General features: G+C 53.3%; 1 protein-coding gene across 1 annotated transcript; it reads left to right on the top strand.

Annotated features, from left to right (window-relative positions):
• Nucleotides 1–249: 249 nt before the first annotated feature.
• On the top strand, nucleotides 250–20,595 carry EDN3 (endothelin 3). The gene is made up of 5 exons (XM_070421369.1): nucleotides 250–301; nucleotides 917–1,163; nucleotides 16,725–16,898; nucleotides 17,100–17,177; nucleotides 19,138–20,595. The coding sequence occupies exons 1-5, from the start codon at nucleotides 250–252 to the stop codon at nucleotides 19,172–19,174; spliced, it is 588 nt and encodes a 195-aa protein (XP_070277470.1). The 3' UTR covers nucleotides 19,175–20,595.
• The last annotated feature ends 888 nt before the right edge of the window (nucleotides 20,596–21,483 follow it).

Genomic DNA, 21,483 nt, shown 5'->3' with positions numbered 1-21,483 from the left:
GGGGCGGGGAGGCGAGGGGGTGGTGCGGGAGCCAGAAAAGCCTGAGCCCACAGCCGGCCGCCGTGCGCAGGGATGGGCAGCGTGCTCTGAAGTTTGTGACCGCTGCAGCCAACTTCTGGCGGGAGCGGGGACCCAGCAAGTGAGAGGCCCTCCGCAAACCCCACAGCTGGAGGGTGAGGCCCGAGAGCCCTTCTGGGGCCACAGGAGTGCGTCCTCCAGGCCCGGTGCTCCCGCGCCTGATCGGGGTTCATGGAGCTGGGTCTGTGGCTACTCTTCGGGCTCACAGTGACCTCCGCTGCAGGTAAAAGCGGGGCGGGGCGGGGCGCCTCTTCTGGCGCGAGCGCACACAAAAGGACGCTGGGCTTGGGGGGCGCGGGGAAGGGTGCATTGCGGGGAGCAGCCTTTTGCCTGGGCTTGCCATCCCTGGAAGCTCCTGGGAGAAGGTTGGGGGCCGAAGCGGGAGCACGGACTACCCCAGGGGCTCCGGAGGTTGCATGTAGCCCATGCACAGACTGGAGACCTGTGGCCTGAGCCGCCTCGGTCAGTTTTTCATTAAATTGGGAACTTTTCAAAAAGTTTGCAAACCCTTCAGAAACTGCAAGATGATTGCAAAGTTTTGAGAAAGCGTGCAAAATGCTTGCAAGTTTCCAGCGGGTGCAAATAGCTTGCAGACTTCGCAGAAAGTGAAAATAGCTTGCAAGCTGGAGTACACACATAGTTTGAGAACTTTCGGAAACTGGGCACATAGCTTTGCAAACTTTTCAGAACATTTGGTATTGCTCGGAGACTTTCTGGAAAGTGCAACTAGATTGCAAACTTTGCAGAAAGTTTGGGGTCTTCCTCTGCCAGGATTTTGGAAGGGGGGGGGGGCATGCACACTCAGGAGCTCAGGGGCCCCTCAATCTGCCTCTTGCAGGATTGGTGCCTGGCGCCCAGCCTGCAGCCAGACCGGAGGGGGACATTGAGACCGTGGCCAGGACTGCAGTGCAGGGTCCAAGTCCCCGGAGCCCTGGGCAGGAGCAGGGACCAGGTTGGTTTGGGGAGCAGGTGGCCAAGGGGGGCCCTGCACGCCGCCGAGCCAGACGCTGCACGTGTTTCACCTACAAGGACAAGGAGTGCGTCTACTATTGCCACCTGGACATCATCTGGATCAATACCCCTGAGTGAGTGAGCCCTGGGGGTGGCGATGTACCCTGGCGGGGGGGGGGGGGGGGCTCCTGTGCCAAGCTACAGCTTCACATCCCAGAGGACCTGGTCCCACCCCAGCCCCGTCAGCCCAGAGCCTGCCCTGGCCCAGAGTCCAGCTCTTGCTGGGTCTCCTGCCAGCCCGGTCCCATCTGTAGGTCAGGGTGTGACCCGAATCCCCTGGGAGGGCCTGGACCGGGAGAAACCCAACCCCAGGGTTTCTGCTCCAGTGGAAGGGGAGCCCCCCTCCTGGTGAAAGGAGCCAGCCAGAGGGATTAGACACCTGAGAAGCCCGCTGAGGCGGAGGAAGCCCCGAAAGTATCTTCTGCCCCAGGGGCTGCGGGGCCATCCCTGCTGCTGACCCTGCCAGGCTCCAAGGATTTTCAAATTCCTTGAGAGCAGCCTGTGGTCAGGGAACAGGGAACTAGGGGTGGGTGGGTGGAGAGTGGGGGGCTGGGGGATGAGGGGGGCTTGCAGGGTTGGCAGGTCAGGGTGAGATTCCCCAGGCTCCTTTCCTCTTAGGGGCAGAGGCGGAGGGACCCTCCCCAGGCTGGCTCCTGTGGCCCCTGCACCCCCTGCTGCAGACAGGCCCTAAGGACTCTTGGTCCTGGTCTGCCCTCCGTGAAGCTGACCCTCGCCCAGGCCATGGCAGTGCTCTGCTGGGAGGGGCTGCTGGCTCCCCGCTCACTCCCTGGGGCAGAGGACCTGTTTCTCCTGGGCTAGCCCTCCCAGGGGATGCGGGTCACACCCTGACCTACAGATGGGACCGGGCCGGCAGGAGACCCAGCAAGAGCTGGAGCTCCGTCCTGCAGCGAGAGGGCTGGGCCTTGCCCTCCTGGTCCCTCGAATCTGGTGCGTTCATACCCTGCATGGTCTTGGGATCTCCCGGGACTCCCCGCTCCCTGCTGGGTATTCTTCTCCAGTGGCTGCTGTGAACGCGAAACCTGGGCCGAAAGGCAACGCTTTCACTGTATTGGGAGCCACATTGATTCATGCCCCTCATGGTTTCCTCCATCCCCAAGCCAATTCACCTCTGAGCACCCGGTGACCCCTTTGATGGGCTCGCTTGCCACCTTGTTCCATGGACTCCTGGAGAAGGAAGTGCAGAGCAGGGTAAGCCCAGGGATCGGATGTCTTTCAAACCAGGTGACTTTTCAGTGAGACTTCTCACGACATCTGGGATAGATGCGGAAAGTCACCCGTTATGCCAGAATGGCAGGTGGGGCAGCTCACCCAACCTGGACTCAGGCACAGGCTCCCGGGCGCGGGAGGATCCACCCGCGGTTTGATACCCTGTTGTTTCGTCTTGAACTTCTTAATTCTTTCTGAACCAGAGGGTCCACACTTGCATTTCATCCTGGGCCCCGCAAATCACATAGCCCTTCCTGATGCTGAACGGGCTGGCCGGCTGTGTGTGCTCCTACACACAGTCAGTCCGCAGCAGAGAGGATGGCAGCCGCCCTGCTAGCTTCCCTTTGAGGGGCTCCTAGACCAGGCTGCCATCGATTGCCTTCTGCCCCTGAGCGTGGTCAGGGTCACCTTTTCTTAGAGCCCCATCGCCCTGGCACTTGTCACGCTTCTGATCCTCCTGGCATTGCGATCTGACTAAATGAGCGTCTCAGAACCCAGCACTCAGGGCGGTCAGCCGTGGGGCTGAGTCTTGCCTTGGCAAGTATCCCAAGCTGTGGATTCATCTAGAAGGAGAAAGAAGGAAACCCAGGAGTTAGGGGCAGGGGGCTGGGGCAGAGGGGAGCAGGAGGGAAGAGGAGAGAATTCAGAGACCACCTTGGTTCTCTGCCCGTTCCCGAGCCCCAGCCATCACTGATCCCTGACATGCACCGGAGGCTAGGCAGACCCCCTAATTTCCAGTGGTTTGCATGCCACGGCGCAGCCTGGATCTTTGACTTTCTCCGGACAGCCAGCGTGCTAACTTTCCCTCACAGTGTGATTTACATCTTCCTCTCTCCCCTGACCCTGGCCATTTTAAACACGAGGAGAGGGATTAAATACGGTGTTTGGGAGTCCTGTGAACTACTCGGGAAACAAAAATGACAATAGCCAGACTTGAGCAGTTTAAAGTTAGACAAGCAAAATTATTTTTCTAAGGAAGATTTTTCCAGATGGTCTTTCTCTTTTCCTCCTTTCTTCCTTTCCTCCTTCCCTCCCTCTCTCCTTTATTCTTTCCTTGCTTTCTTCCTTCCCCAAACTATTCCTTGATATGTAGACTGGTCCATTTGTTATCTTTAAACCAGGGGTGGGGACCTTTTTCCTGCCAAGGGTCATTTGGATATTTATAACTATCATTTGAGGGCCATACAAAATTATCTACTTAAAAATGAGCCTGCTAATATTTGGTCAAACATTTAATTAGCTCACCCCTAATGCCTTGGCAGGGCAAGACCCATTGATTTCAAGGGCCTTATGTGGCCGGTGGTCCGGATGTTCCCCGCCCCTGCCTTAAATCATCTGACGAGTTGCAATGTGAGAAAACGGGCTGTGGGGACAGGGAACGTGGGTTTTGGAGAAATGAAAGAATCGGAAAAGTTCGTCAGTCACATTGAAGGCGCAGCAGTGGCACAGAGGTCCTCTCTGGCCTCTGTATCACAGAGGGGGGCTTGCAGGGTCTCTCTCAGCTGTCACCCCCTGCTCTCTATCAGACCCTCCTGGTGCTCAAAACTCCTCCAGCGTGTGATCTCCTCCCTGTGCCAGCTGCTGGCTGCCCCGAGAACCCAGAGCGTCTTGATCCTCATGCTTAATAAGAGTCTGGAACTTGGGTTGATTCTCAGCTTTGGGTGTCTTTCCTCCTACTGCTCATCCAGTTGGCAGCAGAGATGGACTCAGCCGCCTCCTTTATTCAGGAAGGGTGTCTGCAGGCTGCAGGCTTGCTGTGAGTGTAGTCCTCCACACCACAGTTAAGGACCTCAAAGCCTTACCCAGCACGAGCATGCTGGGGTTTGTGCTGAGATCTGCTCTGCATCTCGTGTGGAGAGTTGAAGTCCGGTTCAGGCCCGAGAGACCCGTTACTCCCTGACTATCTTCTGGGCGTAAGATCTGAGGTTCTCTGGTTCTCCCATGTTTTCCCGCACACTTGGCTCTCTGGACTGAGCTGGGTCAGCCCTCTCTGCCAGCACGCGGCCCACAGGAGAGCTCTGGCCCAGTCCCGAGGGTGCTTCCCTGGCTTTGCTGTCGCCGAGTTGCTGGTGTGTGAGGCTTTCTCCCACAAATAAGGCTTCTTGTTCCACGGGCGTGGATGCTCCCCACAGGCCCGCGCGCCCCTGCGGACCGGTGTGGGAGTGGGGATTTTCCCAGTGATGGTGCGCATAGCTTCCATCGTATCCCCCAGATGGTCCGTGGCCCCCAAAGAGGAACCTGGGTTGTCCTGGGCATCTGCCCTTCTTGTCCCCGTTGGAGGCAGCTGAGACAGCCTGATTTTCATGACTTTCCTTGGCCACTCACCCAGCTGGAGAGTGGAGCTAGCCCATCAAATGGCTGATGGAGCTTCAGGACACCCAGCAGGAGCCCACTGTGTTCCTCCCCTCTGTGTGTCCAAGAATGGAGGGGACCTGCCATCTGTTAATCCCTCCTAGGACACAGTGAGGGGAGCACCGCGATGCTGTCACAGTGACTGTGGTTTTCAAAGCTCTGAGCCACGTGGGCTGGCGAGTAGGAATTAATTTAAAAAAAAGAGCAGAGCAGGGTGTTAGAAGTCATGACTGTGCTGGACAATGAGGGATGCACAGACCCTCAGGGGAGACCCCAGCCCCCGGAGCTCTGACTCACACATGGCCTGGGGGTGCCACCCTCGCGCTGCAGCCCCTGGAAGGTGCAGACACCAGTCCGGCTCTAGGATAGTGAACAGCGTGGCCACCTCAGCCTCTCCAAAGTGCACCATGCTGACTCAGCCCAACAGGAATGACCTTCGTTTGGATTTTTTTTTCTTCCCAAAGAAGTAGAGTAAGAAAGAATAATCATAATAACTAACAATTCACCAGATTCACCTTTGCCCCCTGTGTTGTCGAAGAAAAGTGTGTCAGCATGTTTCCTAGAAGGGACCTTCCAAATTGTAGGCCATCCTGGTGGAATGGAAGGAACTGGAACCCCAGCCTCCTGCTGACACGAGGTCAGCCGTGCACCCACTGTGTGATTTCAGGGACCCGGTAGCAATCACCCCACCATGAGCCAGGACAGGATATTGTTGATGGAGATGCAGATGTGGAGGCAGAAGGACAGTGTTTCTGGCTGTGGTGATAATCATGGCAATGCAGATGGTGATGGTGGCAGCGCCGACGTTGACTGTGCTGCCTACGGGGAAAGATGCGTGAGGACGGCTGTGAGGATGGCATGAGACAGCCCCTGGGACATGCTCAGACAGTGTCTGGAATGTCGTGAGCACCAGCACCTGGAGGATAGGACCGTAGAGTAACTGTACAACCTCTGTGCCGGGCCCGTAGCCTGCCTGCCCAATCCCACTCTGGTTGGAGGACGCCAGTGAGTAGAAAGTTCTTTCTCAAGTACCTCTGAGGTTGGCCTCCTTGGACCATCCAACCATAGTCTTGCCCAGCCTCCTAGAGGGCTCGGTGGGAGGCCTGTTAGCATCCGATTTGCATACAGACCCTGGGAAAGGTGTGCCAGGCTGCTGCAGCTGATAAGCAGCTCGATAGGGATGCTGGTGGCCAAAGGTTGTTCCGGGCTCACTGAGATCAGGTCCCACCCTGTGTGTCCCTCCTTCCTTGTTTTCTGTTGCTTCCTGCTCACCTGGGGACACACTGGAGTGTTTGTGGAAGGGGACCTGGTGTTCTCTGAAGCCACTGGCCTGGGTTCCCCCTGCTAATGGGGGGAGCGGGGGTGGGCGGGCAGTGACTAGGGTCTGGCATTGCAGGCAAATTTGAATGATCTTTCAAATTTCCCTTTCGCTAAAGGCCTCTCTCTGAGATCTTGGTCAGGGGTCTGTCGCATTCTATGCTCATAGCTGGCGACTCCAGCAGAGCAAATGTAATGCCTTGTGATACTCAGACTGGGGGACCTCATGGGGCCCTGGGGCCCTCATTTTCAGTAACACCCAACCCTGCCGAGGACCTGAAGTGTGGGTCACCAAGAAGAGGTCCCAGGAAATACTATGGGCATCTGTTTGTGGAAAATGATAAATATGTAAAGATCTATAAGAGAAGATGATGTCAGTCAGGCTGAGAATGATCTTGAACTCAGGGCCTGACTGATGGTGGTTTTATTTGATGAGTCTTCCCCTCTGATTCCTCCATTTCTGTCTCCTCCTTGGAAATCTAGTACGTAGTTAGATCCTGATTTTGAGTTCGAGTAGTATATCTCTTAGAACATTTCACGGCAAAACCTGTCTTTAAAACGTGAGGGCCTTGGGGCTACATTTCAGAGTTTGCTAAGGAGGTCTGCTCACACCATGACCTTTCTGCTGGGGTCACTCGGCCTAAAAGCCCCCTCTTCTGCCCCAGAGGGGTCTCAGGAGGGGAAGGGCCTTGCAGGTGTGCAGCCAGGCCTAGTTGAAAGGTAGCTGATCCCTCCTCAATAAGAAAGAGTGGCTCGAGGCTGGAGCTGTTTCATTTGCACTCAGAAAACTTGGTACAAAAAGGTCATGACCCTGCGTGACCCCAGAGGACAATTTGGATTTCTGCTAGATGAAAGGGACGTTGCAGCTCGGAACTTGGCCTTAAATCTGAAGGCAGATGAAAGACTGTGACATCTCTGGTGTGGTTTATTCCTGCAGGAATTTAAAACAAAGGACGCAGGGAGGCAAACTGCTTTCCTCAAGGAGGCCCCACGGCCGCGCTGTGATCTCTGCGGGTTTATCTTTCTGGCTCTGGGTCCTGCACTGGATACGAGCACCTCAGCGCATCCCGGCGCCTGGAGCGGCCCCTTCCTCCTCCAGGTGCCCGGGAACCACCGCTCCGCTTTCGAGCACAGGAGGCTGTTCCAAAGGAGGCAATGACCTGCTCTCCTTCTATGTCATGCTTCGTATGCAAATAGAGTTCTTTAAGATGAGGCACACATACACACACGCAGGCACACACACTGTCTCACTATTTTTGAATAGGAACCAATTTTATTTTAGAAAATAAATCCAGATAGTGGCTGTAATATGGATGAGCTGCTTGCCCAGGCAGTACCTGGGTGCTTCCAGCTCCTGCTCATCTGTGAAGTCCCCCAGGAATGGACAAGCAGGACGGGGCGTCCAGTTGCCAAGAGCTCTTGGAGAACTTGGCCGTGGGAGGCCCGGAGGCACAGACCTCTGGGCTTGTATGGCCTCAGGGCCGACGCGGCAGCGGCTTTAATGAACAGCAGCTGAGAGCAGGGCGGCTGGGCCTGGGCCCTGGCCAGTCATTTCAAAAGCAGAACATTCCTTTCAGGAGGAAGGTGCTGAGGCCGGTGCGTGGGGGGGCCGTGGCCTTTCTCGGCAATGCCACGAATGGCCCACAGTGGACAGTTTCGCCCACGGCCTGGGCAGCGAGTCAGCGAGCAGGCGGGCGCCTTTTCTGGAGTTTTATAGTTCTGCTTTCCATGGGTTTTTTTCGGGGTTGAGAACAGGGTGAGGCGAGGGACTCTCTCTCAGGAGCAAACTAAGAAGATACCAAGAAGTCAGCAGCAAAGAAATACAAGTTACTGTATTGATTAGAAAAAAAATCAAAATTAGTGCAGAAATTTCACGATTGATGAAATATCAACATTTTTAATAGCGGCAGGATCTGTGCTTTCCCGGCTTCCCTTACCCGCCCCACCCTAATCCCAGTCCTGGTTCTTGTTAGGAGGTAAAGCGTGTATCTCGTCAGGGACTCAAGTCTTCGTTGGAGAGATGACCAATGGCTCTCAGCTGCCAAAAGGACATGACACCAGCCGCGAGCTCCTCCACTGGGAGGACAGGGAGCGTCTGTGTGACCCTTGGTTGTGAGTGTGCCTAGGACTTTTATCTTCAGGTGAATCTCCTGGGAATTAGCAAGGGTGTCATCTCATGCTTCCTGTGCGTTATTGAGAGGGATGTGTGCTGGCCTCTGCATTTTTGAAAAACCCCTCTACAAACACCCCCGTCTTACAAACAATACCTGCTCCTTCTTTTACCCTTCCTGTGTCCACGGCTGGGAACTATTTCGGGCCCCATCTGTCTGCAGCTTTGCATAAAGTTATAATGAGGCTGTGCCAGACAGACGTGATTACACACTGGACCTGGAATTCCTCAGGGTCACTGGGCCTGGGGTGAAACTCCAGGCTGCCTCCGGGAGACACATTTGGGTTGTACCAGCGGGAGGGAGCCCAGCTAATCTGGAGGGTTCTGTAGACGTTGTCATTTCCCCAGGTATCAGAGCAGTTTGTGGCTTTAAATTATTTATGAGCTGTAACACTTCAAAGTCCCACACTGCACCACAACCTCAGAAGGGTTTTCCCTTTGACCTCTGTGCTTCCATTAACGTCCCTCCGTGCATGTGCACCGCATTCGGGGAAGACTGTGTCTGTCCCGGTGAGCCACGGATGATACTGTCTGGCTTTGGGGTTATTTTCAGCTCAGTTATACGGTAACAGGACCTGGAAGCTCTCTAAATACAGCTGTGGGGGCCCCGGGGGCTCTTATCTCGACGGGGACTGAACCCCACACGCCGCTATGGCAGGGCCTGCTCCATGGTGGTGCTGTGGTGGAGGATGTTTAAGTGACAGAGAGGGCCTTTGAGAGTTTGGAGCTGGACGACCTTTCCAGGGATCCAGCCCTTTCATCCCTCCAGCCCGTCGGAAGACGCTCGCCCAGGGACTCTCAGGGAGCTGGTCTTCCATTTGGACCAGGAACCTGGGTCTGCGAGCCGGGTGAAGCCTCTGGTTTCGCCTCTGATGCCTCACTTGTCTGTGCAACCTGGTTATTCCAGGCACTGATGTGGCCTGAGGGGTGTCATCAAGACACAGCTCCTCTGTTTCGCTTAATCTAAAGACTGTATTCTCTCCAGGAACACCCTCGAAGATGGGCCAGGTGAGGACAGCAATAGTGGGACACCAATAAATGAGCCAAGAATTCAATAACTTGAGAGATTGGGCGTGGCCTAGGAGTCATGGGTAATTCAGACTTACTTCCTTCCTTCCTTCCTTCCTTCCTTCCTTCCTTCCTTCCTTCCTTCCTTCCTTCCTTCCCTCCCTCCCTCTCTCCCTCCCTTCCTTTCTTTCTTCTTTCTTTCCTTCCCTTTCCCTCCCTCCATCCCTCTCCCTCCATCCCCTCCCTCCCTTCCTTTCTCCCTTCCTTTCTTCCTTCCCTTTCCCTTCCTCCCTCTACCAGCTGTCCTGGATGCAGAGGTGAACAAGGTAGAAACTGTGTGTGATTCTGGGTGGACAGGGTCCACTGTGTCCATCCTGGGGACAAGAAGGAAGCCACCCCTGCGGTACAGGTGCAGAAATGACCCCTGTTCTGGGTCTGTTGGTGGGGGTCAGTGCCCAATTCTCTGAACATGGATATGATTCTGGTAAAATTCCCAAACAGTTAAGTCCAGCATAAGCCCAAAAGTTTTTTTGTTTTTGTTTTTTTTTATGGGGGGGTGGGGGATCCTTTAAAAAGTTAACCACTAACTCACAGCACATTGCTCACTCTTTTGATATTTTCTGATATTTTCAGCTTTTTCAAGGGCTGAGTGGGAGTTGGATGAATAGTCTGCCTTGAGGTCTTCCAACCTAAAAATGCTAGACTTTTCTGCAGTGCAAATAAAGCTACAAATGGCCAGTTCACTCTATAGTGTCTGCGGGCAGAAAGTTTGGGTTATGTTCTTTAGAACCAGAGCGTGTGCATGTGTGTTTTCTGTTTGTGAAGCGAGGTCACCGCGGAGCCGTATGTGCCGGCCTGCTTTCCTTTCCTGGTGGCTGGAAGGGTGCCGAAGGGCTGTCTGGCATGAGGCCTAGCCCCAGCAGACGTTCACAGCCTCTGGTGAGTGGACAACGAATACATTTGCTGGAGGATAGGACTTCGATGGTCAACCAAATGTTGGGAGCCGGGGTAGTATGCTTGCTTCCACCTGCGTAAAAGGCAGTCTGATCCAAACCAAACATTGCACAGTGGGCACGCCTGGGAAGGAAGGACTCCAGCCAGCTGAGGGTGCTGAGCTTTGTTCTGATACTGAACCACTTTGTGTGTGTGTTTTGCTGCAATGAAGGAAATCTCTCTTGTCCCTGGCACCTGGGGAGAGCCTGGGTTTTGCTATGAAACCTAAGAGATGCTGGTTGCATCAATCTGAAGAAAGCGAGTTCCAGGTCAGCTAGAGGCCACTGGTCACAAGCAACAGAAACCTGGCCCAGCTAACACAGCTTAAAAGAAGTTGTTGGAAAGACACATGTTACACACAGACAGTTGGAGAAGCAGCCCCAGGCTCAGAAAGGAGAGGTACTAGGGCAGGACTGGGGGTCCAAAGATGCAACTAAACAGCACTGAGTACTTTCTGATCTTGAGCTGCTCTCTACTCACTCGTCTTGGGAGAGAGAGGGTCCAATTGCCCCACATGGGTCACCTGATGAGTCTTCAGCCAGGGGAAGGTTAGGCACAATGATTGACAGTCTCACCAAGACCTCACGCAAGGATGGAGGAGTAATTCCTAAGGACAAAGAGAAGAGATTGAATTTCCGGAGACAAAAACAACCAAAGTTGGCCCCAGGCTCTAGAGAATCCTGGGCTTTTAAGTCCTTTGAGAGGGGACACCTATCTCAGAGCTTGTGTTGTCCTGTCTCCGTGCAACCAAGCCCACTAGGTGCTGGTTGGAGCGAATGGATGCTTCTATAGGCTGCTGACTGTTCAGCCACTTCCGATAGTGACTCTATCTTGTCTTACTTTATTTTTAAAAATATTTTATTTATTTTTTACAGAGAGGAAGGGAGAGGGATAGAGAGTTAGAAACATTGATGAGAGAGAAACATTGATCAGCTGCCTCCTGCACACCCCCTACTGGGGATGTGCCTGCAACCAAGGTACATGCCCTTGACCATCTTGTCTTACTTTAGAACAAAATTCTTAGCCAGCTGCTCTTTCTGGGTAAGGTTAAATGATAGCAAACGAAGGCAATCCACACCTCCTTGCCCAGGAAGATATTGCTAAGCTCAAAGAGCAGGTGCCTGCCAAGGAAGGAATTTAATAAAATCTGAGATCCAGGTGTAGTTAGAAAGTGCACTGGAGTCTGAAGCGCTTACTCTGTGGATTGGTGAGAGGTGGTAATGACCGCTGGTGCCCAGCAGCTGTGGCTGCCTCCTGCCTGCCTGCCTCTCAGCCACCAGGACACAGGCCACAGGACCTCCGGCCCTCAGTGCCATGCCTTCTGGGCAATATGTCCCCTGGACCCAAAGGAAATACAGCCTTTACTTCCCCTTTTCAGGAGGAAAAGTGACTGAAGGAGGTGCCGGTCACCTTGACATTCTGCTTGTGATGTAAAGATGTCCTATATGTTGAGGAGAACTTGGAGTTTTTAAAATTGAAAACAACTCTATTTTTACAAATAGCACCAAGTGCTAATTTTGTCACTGTGTCATATGACCTGTCTGGCTTTGCTTTACGGGACATCCCACTAGACCAGGGATTGAAAACTCAGATGTGCATGAGGGCCAGACACAAAAGTGAGCAAAGAAGGATGAGTGTAAAGCTCCTGGGAGTGGTGGGGACTGGGGCAGAATGGAGTGATAGAGTTCCAGATGACTGCCACATGTTGGAGTGGGGGGTTGGTATTAGCATAACTTCAAGTTAATCAAGAGAAGCGAGATGTTCAAGAGAAATTTTCAGATTAAAGAACCCCTCTGCCAATTGAATGAAGCCCATAAAATGCCAATTTGCTGACCTCTGTACTAATTTAAGACTGTGTTTCCCAGTGGTTAGAGCATTGGCCCAAGGACCAAAGGGTCACAGGTTCAAGTCCCAGTCAAGGGCACATACCGGGGTTGCATGTTTGATCCCCAGCCCAGGTTGGGGTGCATGCAGGAGGCAACCTATCCATGTGTCTCTCTCACCTCTCTCTCTCTCTCTCTCTCTCTCTCCCCTCCCTCCCTCCATCCCTCCTTCCCTTCCACTCTCTCTAAAAACCAATAGAAAAGAAACATCCTCAGGTGAAGATAACAAAACAAACAAACAAAAGACTTTGTGTGTACAAGGCCACTTGTCTGTCTTGTTCTAAGATATTCACCCAGAGTCTAGTTCAGGGCCTGCTTATCAAACACCACTTGGCAGTTGCTTGTTGAATGCCATTCAATATGAGGCTGAAAGTGGGTTTTTGAGGGAGTGACAATTTGATAACTTTCCTGAGACTTTGGAATTTGGCTAGCTCCTTTTGTTGCCTCTGTGAATATCAGTACCTTTCCTTTAAAATTCTGATCAGAAGGATGGAGAGCATTAATTCATTTATGAAAAGGCAGCACTGAATTTAAAAACAGAATCTTAAAAAAATAAAGTCAGCTTCCCTTATTTAAAAACTTCTTGCAGAGAGAAAGAAAATGTTTTCAGTATGATGCTGCAGATAAAGAATGAATATGGGAGATTTCGAAGGTTAATATTTAATAACGTTTATATGTGACATTTGGGGAAAGGTGGCGAAGAAGGAGCATGGTGATAAATAAGACTCCGACATCACCATCACTGAGCGAATAATGAATGTTCTGACGATGTACGTTGGGGGGCAATTTATCACGTAAAGACACCGCAGGAGACAGTGCATCTGCGTGTGCTGGAGGGCTGTCTTGTTTTGTCTGAGAGCATCTGGGTTCATCTCACCTGCTTGTCTTTAGTATGGAGCTCTGAGTTATAACCGAAGCACTCGCAGATTGAAGAGCTGCCCACATCGATTAAGGACTGCATTCTCCAAACCCTATCGGCTAGGACAACTGGGCAGAGAGTATGCTAGTCAAAGGTTCTCAGCTGTTTTAACTGCATTTTCATGGTTCCACCATTAGGTCTTTCCAATTCACCGTTCAAAAAGCAGCAAATGCCAAAGAGCAGCCAGACAACTGAAATACAAGTGCTTGTTAGGCCGTGTGGAGTGGTGGACCAGCCAAAAGGAAGGGTGGCAAAGAATGGCATTGCAGTGCCAAGTGGCTCTCCAGTTCTCTATTCCCTTACCTCTCTTTATTGCTTAGTCACACACCTCAAATGCAGGCTTGGTAGAGGGGTATTTCTGCTTGATACAACTGACTTGAATTCCCAGATCAAATAAGCAACAAGAGTAGCTAACATTACCTACCTGGTACGTATTTCCCATGCAGTGTCATGTCTCACCCAATCTGTCCCACAACCCTTTTGTAGATCAGGAAACTGTCGACAGGGTGGAGTGACCATCATGTAAGTGTTTTACAACATGATGATGGAGTTAACAGATAACCTTTCTCTGCGCTCTGTGTACCTTGCACATACCTGTATGTACTGGCATGTAATGTTTCCTTACCTGCTTTCATACTCCAGTAACCTGTGAACTCCTGAAGGCACAGACATGCATATGCCTTTCTGTATCTCAGAAACACTTAGAATGATACTGGGTATCTCTCTCTCTCTCTCTCTCTCTCTCTATATATATATAATGCTTGGCTAATGTTGGAGTTCTTTGTAATGGAATTTTGTGGTTATTGAGCATTTTAGGTTGGAAAGAATCTTGAGTTGTTGGACTAGATTATCTCACAATTAGTTACCAGCTGTTCAACCAGGGGCCTCGGTTTGTCCAACCTGGTGCTAAGTTGATGGAAGATACAAAGGCAAGACCTGCCTCCTACTTGTGAGCTGGTCAAGCATGACCCGCCCTGGTCCCTATGGGCTCGAGGGCTGCCTCTGCCCCTCCTCTGGCCATGTCTGCAACCCCACTGCAAGGAGACTATGGGACTAAACTCCCATGCTGTCCCTTCTAGACCATGTTCCATATTCAGGGTCCTGGCTTCTCCTACCCAAATATCCCCAGGTCCACTTCCAGGGTTCGACACCCAGGGACAGATCAGGGCCCCAGGTACATATCCCGAGGCCTACAGAGTGGCCAAGGGGCGCCGGCTGGCAAGGTGAGGGGTAGCGGAAGCTTGGGGTGCATCCTGTGGGGGTGGGTGAGCCCCCCTGGGTGTGGGATGGAGCAGCATGAAGAGAAGGTGCTGAATCTCCTTAGTCTGCCGGCTTTCAACACAAGCTCCAAGGGCCCTTGGAGCTCTAAATTCAAGGCTGACCTTGCAAGGCATTTGAAACCATCTCTGTTCAGGTACAAGGATAGAACAGTCTTACTTAGAGCTTATCAGAATGATTTACAACCAGTCAATTTCGTAGCTGTGGGAGGCGGGCGCCATGGAACTGGAACTCCCATTAGGGATGGGTCCCGGGTCAGCCAGCAGAGCGCACACATCAAACACCTGGGCTGGGAGCCGTCCCGCCTCTCCCTGTGGGAAAGCACAGAGTCCTGCCCTAACCCTTTGCATACTAGCTCTTTGCCCTTGGCGGCTGGAAGAGTGCCTAGCGCAGTGGTTCTCAACCTTGGCTGCACATTAGAATCACCTGGGGATCTTTTTAAAACCCTGATTTCTGGGCCTCATCCTCCGGAAATTCTGTTCCTTTGTTATGGGGTGAGGCCATAACATTAGTAACAAAGAAACAGAATTTCAGGAGGATGAGGCCCAGAAATCAGGGTTTTAAAAAGATTCCCAGGTGATTCTAATGTGCAGCCAAGGTTGAGAACCACTGGCCTAGCGTCTCTCTTAACACAGACCACATTGCCTGCTTCTTACCTGAAACCCTGCAGCGTTTTCACTGAAGTTATGGAGCTCCACACACAGAAAGGCACGGCCGGCTGAGGGCAGTTCCAGGAGGTCTCGCTGTCGATGGGTGGCGGGAGCTTTGTTGTTCCTGTGTGTGAATTCACCAAGGAAGGGGGACTGGGCTGAATGTCAGCACCGGGAGATTTAATGTGGCCCCGTGACTGGGACAAGGCTCCTCGAACCAAGTCCTGCCTCACAACAGTGTCTGCCCCCCAACCCCGCCCCCATTTCCCATTCCGGAAGAAAAATATTGTGTTTTTCTTGCAAAGGTGACGCTCAGAACAGGACTGGGCCCTGCCTGCTTTCTCCAGCCGGTGGCTCAGGCTGCTCCGCACTGGGCCAGCCTCGGCCGGAGGGAGAGCTGCCACGGGCGACAGATAATGCAGGGCCTAGCCCCGCGGGGAGGCAACGGGGTCCAGGTGTCAGGTCGTGATGGGGCACCCCCCACTTGGCCTCACCACCCCAACAAGGCTCCATGGCATGTGTTTCAAATTAAAGTCAATTCAATTTGATTTGACTCTGGCAGTGGGGCGAGGACGTCAGACGCCCCTTTGAGGTGGATGATTGGTGAGACCCTGGGGGGTCACAGAAACCACGGCGGTCCGCGCTGGGGACTGGCAGGAAAACTGAGACGGATTGGAAAAGCGACTTTGGGCCACATAAGTGTCCTCTACTTGTTGGCAATTTATCCTCCGAATCTCGTTCAATGGTCCTAATGAGCTGGCATCTGCTCTGAGCGTCCCCGCGGCGCTGCCCGGCCCGGCCCGCTCTGCACGGGACAGTGTGGGTGCGCTCGAGCGTGAAAATGGTCTCACCCTCATTGTTCTGAATGTCTGGGTACCTCCTCCCAGCTCCAACCATAAACGAAACTGGTAACCAGTCCCAGGCTTTTTCTTCTCAGGCCTGCTCCCGAGGCGGGTCCTAGCATCGCCGCCCTCGCAGGCACCAGGGGCCTCTGAAGTTGGTCTCTTTGAGGCAGTGACGGTCAAGGCCAGGATACGTCTCTGCGGCCATGTTCGCATAGCTGTTGTCCGGTCAGTGCCAGCTGCAAGGCTGGCGTGGGCACTGAAGAAACTCCCGGACAGCCCTGGCCGGTTTGGCTCGGTGGATGGAGTGTCAGCCTGCGGACCGAAGGGTCCTGGGTTTGGTTCCAGTCAAGGGCATGTACCGCGGTTGCGGGCTCCTCCCAGGCCTGGACTCATGCAGGAGGCAACCAATCGATGTGTTTCTTTCTTATCAATATTTCTCTCTGTCTCTTCCTCTCTCTTCCATTTTCTCTAAAAATCAATGGAAAAATATCTTCCAGTGAGGATTAAATAAATAAATGAATGAATAAGTAAGTAAATAAGGAAATTCCAGGACAGGCGGGTGGTGCCAGGCTGGCCTCGGGCTGCAGGTTACGAAAGCGTCACTTTGGGATCGTTGGGCCCGGCATGTGGGTCAGTGGGAAGGTCTGTGTTGGGGTTTGGGTGCAGGAAGGAAACTGGAATTACCCAGCGAAAACCGTGACTAGGAAAGACCGCAGGGGCCATGTGCCCACAAGAGGCATCTGCTGCCCCCCCCCCCCCACTTCCCGCCCCCCAGCCTGGCTGCAGGAGGATGTGGGGATGTCCTCCTCTAGCTCCCCCAGGCCCTCCTCACCTCTCCATCTCGGGGCCCCAGCACACTTTCTGGGGGCTGAGCGGTAATAAGGGGTGGACAGTCCACTCCAGAAGCAACCTCAAACCCCAAGTGCAGGGGCAGGGTGTGGACCCAGGTCCTGGGACATGGCCATGACCAGGGCACTGCTCTGTGCTTTGCAGACAGACTGTGCCCTATGGACTGTCCAGCTACCGAGGACACTTCCGCAGCAGGAGGTCCACAGCGCCGTTTCCGCGGAGCCCACAGCCCTCCAAGTGGACGCTGCGCTGTGCTTGTGCGGCGAGCCACGACCCCGCCTGCGAGAGTTTCTGCACCGGAACCCTGGCTGTCGGCAGGTATGGTGCCCCGTCTAGTTGAATCATTCCCAGGTGTCAGTGGTCCTGGGGCAGGTGAGGCCGGGGCACCTGGCTGGTGTGGGGGAGTGGCTGTGCCCTGACTGCGGTACGCCTGCTGGGAAGAGGAAGTTATAACTTGACACTGAAAAACCAGCCACAGGAAACTCAGGTGGCTTCATTAAACCAGCTCTCTCTCCACAGGCACTCAGGGGCCGAAGAACCAGACCAAGAAGAGGCAGTGCTGGCCGGCGGGGTGGACAGAGGCCCGCATCCGAGGAGGTGACGCAGCTTTCCCGGGCGTTGCACCATCGAGGGCACGTGGGGGGGTGGCATCTGGCCTGCGAGGCGGCCAGTGGTAACCTCACTGCACGTGGGGTGCCCCATATCAGGCAGGCAGGGGTGCTTTTGGTAAGTCGTCTCTGGGGACAGAGCAGGCCAGGGCTGTGGACAGCCACTCCTTGCCCTGCCCCTGACCAGCCTGCCCTGCACCTTAAGAGCTGACCCCTGGCATCCCTTGTGGCATCAACACAGTGATGTCCAGCCCTGGAGCTCATTGGACCCGGCAAGCAAGCCGACTACTGCCTCTCAGAGCCCTTGCCCCTCTCCCCGGGCCCGCACAACCCAAGGTCTTGTAGAAAAACACAAGCAAAACATTTCTTCTTAAAATATATATGTATTTTTATTGCTTTTAGAGAGGAAGGGAGGAGATTGATAGAAACATCAATGATGAGAGAGAATCATTGATCAGCTGCCTCCTGCACACCCCACAGTGGGGATGGAGCCTGCAACCCGGGCATGTGCCCTGACGAGGAATCAAACCATAACCTCCTGGTTCATAGGTCAATGCTCAGCCAAGGAGCCATGCCGGCTGGGCAAAACAAAACATTTCTTACTTTTCAGCCACTGCCCCAGGATAGAGGTGAAGTACGTGGCTCCCAAATTCCTTTTATTATATTTTGTACCCGCTTGTCTTTTTCATCTGAGGTCCTCAGGGTTTCCTGCAGCCAAACTGGATGTATGTGTCAATCTGTCGGATGACCCGCCCACACGGCTGCAATGGGTGGTAATTCATGTTCCAGGGAACAGCCTGGAGGTGGCTTGGGTTCCTACAGGGACTGATCAAGGGGAGATTAAACCATGCTCGGTATCCAGGAGGCTTTCCAAATTGGTGGCAGATCGCTCCTCGTGGCCCAGAGAGGGATCTGTCAGCATTCATAATAAAAGTGGAGAGGGAGGAGGGGGGCCGAGGCAGCAGAGAGAGGTCCCTGGGGAGCATGAGTCAGGCCCCAGCTGGTCCTGTTTTGCCTCTTTATTCTTACTTCTCTTCTCTTCCTCGCTCCAAACCCAAACTCCTCTTGGCAAGGGAGGATGTGATTAAAGCCATCCATCCATTGCATCATTTATACATCCCCTCATGCATTTGCTCAGCAAAGAATTGTTGAGCACCTGCGACACCCGGGGCACTGGGCACTGTTCTGATGCTGGGGACACAGCAGGGAACAAGGCAAAGAGTCTGCCTTCATGGAGCTTAAATAGTGAGGGAAGCAGACGGCAAATAAATATATAAACTACTGGGTGAGATGCGTGCAGGAGACCGGGGGACCAGGACAGGGAGAGGAAGTGTTAGGGAAGGTTGCAATTTGGGGTTGAGTGGACAAGGGCATTGGCACGAAGACCTGAAGGAAAAGAGGGGGTGAACCAGAGGGAGGGAATATCAGGCAGGAAGCAATAAGTGCAAAGGTCCTGGGGTAGGAATGTGTGGGTGTGTTCAAGGACACAAGAGGACCCTGCGCAGGAAAAGCATGGCTTTGCCTTTGCTGCTTTGGTGGCACAGGTATCCACCGGGGGCTGGAAAGCTCCTGGAAGAAGCTCCACTGGGGCAGAAAAAGTCTTTCCTCATAAACCAGGGCCCCTACTTCCTTGTAAGACTTGAGTTAGTAATCCCCAGAGTCACACTGTCAGAGGGGAGGCTGCGCTATCCTGAGCTTGTGCTAATCAGAGATGGAACTAGGCTGGGAGAGCTGCCGGCGGCAGTGCCTGCTGGTGTGAAAGTCACACCTTCCTCCGCATGTGGCCGTGTGGCCGGCACTGAAATTGCCGAGAAGCACTGGCCAGGAGGATCCGTTCAAAATGGGGAAACAGCGAGACATGGGGTGGGGAGAAGTTGCCTTTTTTCAGCCAGTAAAGAGACCTTCCGTAACACTCTTCCTCTTGCTTTTGCCCCCTTTCTCCAAGGTAGGTTGAAGTCAAGGACAGACAGACAGAGCCGTCTTTAGACCTCCACCATCACAGGCTTGCCCGGCGTGGGCCCCGCCTCCGCCTGCTGCCTCTGGAGCCCCCCAGGAGGCCTGCCCAGCCCATGTTCCTGCCCCGACATGGTTCACATTTCTGCCTCTTTGAGGACAAAGAATGAGTCCTGCCTGGGGGAGAAAACCCACCCAGAGGGTCCTCACCTAAACAGTACACCCTTCCCCAAGAACCCCCATCCAAACAGCTGTTTCCCTCTGGGGACAGTGATCCCAGTTGTGCCCTGGCCGGCACCCTCCGTGGCCTTCCTGCTGGAGAGGGTTTGGAGAGGTCTGGCACATTTCGACTTGACTCCTCTTGGCGAGTCAGTAACTCCAAGATAACCCTTTGCAGGTAAACACATGTCCATCTCGTAGCTGCTGCCACACACTAGGATCCTAATGTAGAGCAGGATGTGCAGGGCGGAGCTGTGTGCTGGCACCCGGAGGGGCTGCTGTAGATTCAGTGCTAGCTGCACAGGACTCGAGGAGTTGGAGGCTTGTAAGACTTAGACAGACATGTCCAGCTGTGCTTGAAGAAGAAGAAGGAAACAAAGAAGGAAAAGGAAAAAGAAGCCTTGATGTTTGTGACAAGGAGAGACTGGTTAGCTGGGAGGGGTGGCCTGGGGAGGAGCAGCAGCATGCGCCATGAACTTGTCTGCAGGAAGCTGCTGGGAAGCCTCCCCGGGTCAAGGCCATTAGGTGAATCCCGTATTTGCTTTCATGAATAAATGTGGGTCTTCGGGAAATGGCTTCAAAATAAGCCCGGAACACAAACTATTTGTAAATTATGTAAATTCCTATTTATCTGTATGATTGGGAACAACTGGGAATTGTGACGCCCGCCCGAAGGCTCCCAGTCTTGTTCATCTGCACGGTCTCAGCCAGGCTGAGGTGACTGCGTCTGAGCATGTGATTGGGTGTGAGCCCCTCCGGGGGCCAGGCCACCTACCTCCCCTCCACGGCAGACGTGAGGACTGGCACTGGGGTGTGTGCTGAGGTCCCGACCTGGGGGAGTTTAGGGGGATGAATGCCAGAGCGTTGTTGGCCTTGACCAGATGTTAATTCTCTCTGAGTGCCCTGAGTTCTGACAGATGTGGAGGTGAATGTCTAGCACGCGGAAATGGAGGGACGGTTCGCTGGCCGACTCCTGGATGGTGTGGAGAAGCAATTATTTATTGTGTAGCTCTTCTCTCCTCCGAGTGCTTTATGCGGCTGTTCAAAGGAAGCTGCTCTACATAGAGAGATTTTACATTGTGTTCTGAACCCAAGCTCATGTTCCTTGGAGTTTGAATTACATTTTTAAAATGCAGCTCACTGTTTGGCTCAGTGGCAAGACTATCTGGGCGAGAATTCCATGCATTGTGCTAAACTCACGAAATCCTGCCGAATGCATAATAAAAACGTCCCAATGTTTCCTCAGATTTGTGGGGTTTTCTCGCTGGTGTTATATGCTGGGTCTGCATCAGCGTTCCCTGGACCTCGGGGAGGGCGGAGGCTGTTAGCGTTCAGGAAGTAGACTCCATCTAAAGTCACATGTGGAGCCAGACGAGCGAGGGGCTGCCTGAATACTAAGGCTGGGAAGGATTTGGGGGCCATCCGAGGGAAAGAAAGCTTTCAAGGTGGTCGGGAGGAGACAGCGTGGGGAGAGAGCTGGCTGCTCCCCCGGCACCACCGCTCACCTCATAGGATGCGGGGCTTTCTCTCCTGGGCCCGTGAGGGCCAGCAGGTCCAGGACAGGCCCCAGAGCGAACAGCGCTGCCAGCAGCCGAGGCGACCCCTTCAGCTCTCGGGGGCATTTTGTTGCTCTCTCCTGCTCACGGTTCCTGATAATTAGTAGCCAGGAGTGACCACGTCTTATTTGATCTTCTCTACCAATTGCAATGTTCTTGAGCCTTCGAGACTTAGAAGACATCTCTGGGAGTTGGGAGTGTCAGGAAGGAGGGGCTTTTCTTCATTTTAGCCTGTCCCTTCCCCCCTTTCCTCCCTCCCTACCTCTTTCTCTTTTTCCTTTCTTTTCAGTCAAGAACTAGAGACCATCAGAGGCAGGGAATTGGACAGAGAGCCCCAGCTAAAGAGCAGAGAGGAACCCAGTATTCTGAGTGGGTTTCATCACGTTGAATCTGAGAAAACCCAAGAGCCTCTTGATTTAATTGAACTCATTTTAGAGGGTTTTGACTTTGATGAACTGATGGAGACGGGCACTAATTTATTCTGCAGGAGGCGAAGCTGCATGAGAAGCTGCCATGTTTTTTTGTTTTGTTTTGTTTTTTAAATATATATTATTGATTTTTTTTTTT

This window comes from Myotis yumanensis, unplaced genomic scaffold (genome assembly GCF_028538775.1).
Source record: "Myotis yumanensis isolate MYYU_CA2020_CCGP unplaced genomic scaffold, mMyoYum1.0.hap1 SCAF_7, whole genome shotgun sequence".
NCBI lineage: Eukaryota > Metazoa > Chordata > Mammalia > Chiroptera > Vespertilionidae > Myotis > Myotis yumanensis.
The sequence above is the reverse complement of the archived record's forward strand: the minus strand, read 5'-3'. Positions and strand labels throughout refer to the sequence as shown.

What these genes read in the sequence shown, in the direction of transcription:
- EDN3 (XM_070421369.1), top strand. Translation starts at nt 250, where the DNA reads ATGGAGCTGGGTCTGTGGCTACTCTTCGGGCTCACAGTGACCTCCGCT. An exon ending in CACAGTGACCTCCGCTGCAG is followed by an intron (nt 302 to 916) that starts GTAAAAGCGGGG and finishes TGCCTCTTGCAG; the next exon opens with GATTGGTGCCTGGCGCCCAG. An exon ending in AGAGGCCCGCATCCGAGGAG is followed by an intron (nt 17,178 to 19,137) that starts GTGACGCAGCTT and finishes TCTCCAAGGTAG; the next exon opens with GTTGAAGTCAAGGACAGACA.